Here is a 4,473-nt window from a genome sequence, read left to right on the forward strand (position 1 = left end):
GAAGTTCTTAACCCAAATGAGAATCCAGAATTGATAACCCTCAGCACCTCAAAAGACTGTACCCAGCATACCTCAATCACTTACTGAAATAGATATTTTCACAGTAGCCTGAAATTCAGAAAACTTAGATTATTTCAGTTCAATGAAGTTCTGAAGTGGATATGCCAACAACTTCCTCTCTCAACAATTTATAGTTCCAGAGTGTCATGATTATGAGGGTTAGCCAGCAGCCTGGGGATTAAGGGGTTAACTACACCTAGCCAGGTGGAGAGACCAATAAGAATGTAGGTGGGACTTTTCAAACTGGGACAAAGGAATTTGGGTTTTTTTTCCTTTCTCCCTTTTTGTCTCTCTGAGAGTTCTCTGCAGCTACAGAGAGGGACAAGCATGTCTCTCTCTCTCCAAGACACCATTCTTCATTTTCTGTAAGTAGGGTAAAGTTTAGGTAGTTTCGTTAGGTTTTATTGTGTTATGGATTGGGTATGGGATCTGAGATCTGGCACTGCCTAAAAGATGTTTTGGCTTTTCTTTGTAACTAAGTTCTAGGCCCATGGAGTTTCTCCATGAGTATATTTTGTTACCTTCCTCTCTAGTCATTATACTTACAACCAGAATATTGTTGTAATAATAAAAGTTCTTTCTTTTCTTTTATTAACCTGGCAGTGGTTAATGGTGTGCCCTGATTTTTGTTTTAGGGGGAAGATTTCCCAAATGATCTTTCCCCTGGTTTCTTTAGCAACATTTGGGTGGTGGCAGCGGAAGTTTTATTCCCAAGATCTTGGGTTTTTAAGATCTTGGGGGAAGTTTTATACCAAAGCCTGGTAGATAAGGCTTTGGGGTACACTTGCTGGCCCCCACTTCTGCATTTATCATGCCAGAGTGGGGAAGGAGCCATGACATGGTGGCATAGCGGTGGGATTATTTGGAGAACCCAGGATTTTTAAAAGGGCACAAGTTTCTTTTGAGTTGCAAGCTTTGCAGTTTTCCTTTTGTTTTTTCTTTTGTTGCTGGGCTGCCTCAGGGAGGGGCAGACCTTAAGCCAGACACAGACCTACCCAAACAGTTTGTTTTTTTCTAGCTTTCGGGACAACTGGACAGCTAGGCTAGTTAAGACAGGATGTCCAACTCTAGGACAGATTCATTCCCCAAGGAGAGGGCAGGAGCAATGTAAAGCAGCGCTTCTCCCCCCTCACCAATGCCTTCTACATGGGAAGTTGCCTGTAAGATCGGCAGGCCTCTAACTGACAAGGAGATGGAGTTTTTCCTACAGCTGGAGGACAGGCGTGCACGAGAGGCCGAAAACAGGCGTGCACGAGAGGCCGAAGACAGGCGTGCACAACGAGAGGCCGAGGACAGGCGTGCACGAGAGGCCGAAGACAGGCGTGCACGAGAGGCCGAAGACAGGCGTGCACGAGAGGCCGAAGACAGGCGTGCACAACGAGAGGCCGAAGACAGGCGTGCACAACGTGAGGCCGAGGAGAAGCGTGCCCAGCAAGAACATCTGGAGAGGCTAGCAGCAGCACAGGCAAGACTAGCGGAAATAAAGGCCGAGACCAGGCGAATCGAAGTGGAAACACAGGAGAGGATTGCTAAAGCGAAGGCCCCATCAACTGACCATCCTGCTCCCATGAATGTTCCAGTCCCTGTTCAATATCCCAGAAAACTCCAGGTCCAGGGAGTGGAAGAACAACAGAGACTGTATCCTCAGGGGGGTTCAGTGGAGAACCATGTGGGGATGGGGTGTGATTATGGCATGAATAGTATGTATAATCAGGCAGATACCTTAACCCAGCCCCAGAACATGCATGAGGTTTGGGAAGGGGGTGAGTGTGAATCTGGGAAGTTGTCTGTGGCGAGTCAGGCCTATGGGGAGCAAGGTAAAAGTTTCTCTGAGTGTTTGCCTGAGGGAGATAGTTGTGTGTCTGTGAGTGAGGCCTCTACATGTCTGCCTGGAGCCTCAGAGGAGAGGCTGGAGTCAGATTTTTGGGCTCTCTCTGCGCTGTTCCGGGAAAGGGTCCCTCTGGTGCAGTCTGGAGTGACTGGCCAGAGTGAAAGTTTAGTTGGGGAAAAAGATCAAATTCTGGAGGGTGTTCAGTGTGAGCAACCTGTGTGTGTGGAGCCTGGCAGTTTGGCTGCTGAGGAGGGCAGTATGCATGTGGGGGAAGGGTTTCTGCCTAGTTCTTTGTCTACAGGAGGTGCCTGTCAGCCTGGATTGGCTGAGGAGAGTGCTGTGGGCCCAGATTTAGCTCTGGGGGCAGCTGAAGCCCAGAAAGGAGAGGGGGAGGTCTCTGATCTTTCCCCAGAGGAGTCTGTGTGTTTTCCTGAAGGGGGGGCTGTGTGAAGACCTGCCTGTTCAGGGGATAGAGGGATCGCAGGAGGAGTTGGTGGTGGTTCAGCAGGGTGATGCTGCTGTAGAGCCAGGGGAAGATAAACTTTTGCTTGCAGAAAGTCATAAGGAAGAAGATCCTTATGGTGAGGCTGGCCAGCAGGTTGCTGTGCTTGAGGGGGGTAAAAGTGACTTGGGGATAGAAAGATCCTGTGAGGAGCAAAGGAATTCCATAGCCATTGTGAGCAGGGGAGCCACACCCAGCCAGGCCTATGTCTGTGTGGGAGGACGTTCACAACCTAAACCCACAGGGCATGGGGGAGGGAAAAGACTTGTGTTTGCCCAGGAAGGTTGCAACTTTTTAAATGTAAAAAGCCAGAATTGTCAATGTACAGTTGGGGTGGATGTGTTCCTACTGCTTATGTTAACTTGCATAACCACTGTACTGCTGTTTCTAAGAATGGTAACGATGTCCACTGTGCATGATTTTGTACCAAAACCCTGGAAACTGTTACAAGATGTACCCAAGGACACACTGCATGTTCAAAAGCTTTGGGACCCTGGTATTTCACTGTTAATACTTGTAATTAGTGTTGGAGCTTCTCACCTGAGAAGGGGCATTCCAAAATTGATATGCTGTGTGGGAAGGGAAACTGAGGCACAGCAACATTTCGTGCAAAGGAACCCATGTAAGGTGTCTAATGAAAGCTTGTTCACTGTTAATTCTATGTATGAGACGTGTATACATGTGTGATGTTATATATGAAGATTCTCATTAACAACCTTACTCTCAACATTTTCTTCCTTTCATTAATGTATCTTTAGAGTTTAGATTCTAAAGGATTGGCCAGCGTGATCTTGTGGGTAAGATTTAAAGTGAAAATTGGCTTGGGACTGTGGCTGAGTCCTTTGGACCAGGAGGATCTGTTTGGAGTTGGTGAGTGTAGGTTTTATAACCTCTCACCTGTGTGTGAGGCCTAAGTCTGGTGATGGCACCGGGAAGCTGGAGTGTCTATGGGGTTTTGCTGGTGAGGCTTGCGGCTGACCGGGGAGGCAGCTGAAGTGCTCGGTGTAATTTGAGGGGTGCCTGGGAAAGGACCCCAGTTGAGGGCGGTAAATAGCCCTGGTTTTAAGCAATTCGCCCTGAGCTGACACTCTCAGTGGTGCCAAGACCTGGCCTGGTGTATGATAGTGGTATATTTCGCAAGAGACACAGAACCTGGTCAATTGAACTTTAGATCAAGACCCCACGCTATTCTAAATTTGATTTTGAGACTGAGAGTTTGATTGGTTAATGAGGCATTTCTGGACTCAACTACTTAATATTCTCTGTATAGCTGTGATGGTACTCTATGCTTACTTTTTATGTCTTCAAGCGTTTAGTCAAGTGTGCATAATGTATTTACTATGTTTTATCTTAGACCTACAGGAAGAAATCACAGCCAGTGTGGCCAGAGGCTGTCCAGCACCGTCTATGATTTGGTGGGCATGTCATGATTATGAGGGTTAGCCAGCAGCCTGGGGATTAAGGGGTTAACTACACCTAGCCAGGTGGAGAGACCAATAAGAATGTAGGTGGGACTTTTCAAACTGGGACAAAGGAATTTGGGTTTTTTTTCCTTTCTCCCTTTTTGTCTCTCTGAGAGTTCTCTGCAGCTACAGAGAGGGACAAGCATGTCTCTCTCTCTCCAAGACACCATTCTTCATTTTCTGTAAGTAGGGTAAAGTTTAGGTAGTTTCGTTAGGTTTTATTGTGTTATGGATTGGGTATGGGATCTGAGATCTGGCACTGCCTAAAAGATGTTTTGGCTTTTCTTTGTAACTAAGTTCTAGGCCCATGGAGTTTCTCCATGAGTATATTTTGTTACCTTCCTCTCTAGTCATTATACTTACAACCAGAATATTGTTGTAATAATAAAAGTTCTTTCTTTTCTTTTATTAACCTGGCAGTGGTTAATGGTGTGCCCTGATTTTTGTTTTAGGGGGAAGATTTCCCAAATGATCTTTCCCCTGGTTTCTTTAGCAACATTTGGGTGGTGGCAGCGGAAGTTTTATTCCCAAGATCTAGGGTTTTTAAGATCTTGGGGGAAGTTTTATACCAAAGCCTGGTAGATAAGGCTTTGGGGTACACTTGCTGGCCCCCACTT

The 4,473-nt window shown here is 46.5% G+C and overlaps 1 protein-coding gene across 1 annotated transcript; it reads left to right on the forward strand.

Moving 5' to 3' along the window:
* The first annotated feature begins 211 nt into the window (after nucleotides 1–211).
* On the forward strand, nucleotides 212–3,005 carry LOC142829540 (uncharacterized). Its single transcript, XM_075929633.1, has 2 exons — nucleotides 212–1,318; nucleotides 1,472–3,005. The coding sequence occupies exons 1-2, from the start codon at nucleotides 1,196–1,198 to the stop codon at nucleotides 2,339–2,341; spliced, it is 993 nt and encodes a 330-aa protein (XP_075785748.1). The 5' UTR covers nucleotides 212–1,195; the 3' UTR covers nucleotides 2,342–3,005.
* Nucleotides 3,006–4,473: the final 1,468 nt, after the last annotated feature.

Source organism: Pelodiscus sinensis, chromosome 5 (genome assembly GCF_049634645.1).
Source record: "Pelodiscus sinensis isolate JC-2024 chromosome 5, ASM4963464v1, whole genome shotgun sequence".
NCBI classification, from domain to species: Eukaryota; Metazoa; Chordata; order Testudines; family Trionychidae; genus Pelodiscus; species Pelodiscus sinensis.

Coding starts and splice junctions, on each gene's coding strand:
- LOC142829540 (XM_075929633.1), top strand. CDS start 1,196: ATGCCTTCTACATGGGAAGTTGCCTGTAAGATCGGCAGGCCTCTAACT. Junction 1,319..1,471: donor AAAACAGGCGTGCACGAGAG/GCCGAAGACAGG, acceptor GCACAACGTGAG/GCCGAGGAGAAGCGTGCCCA.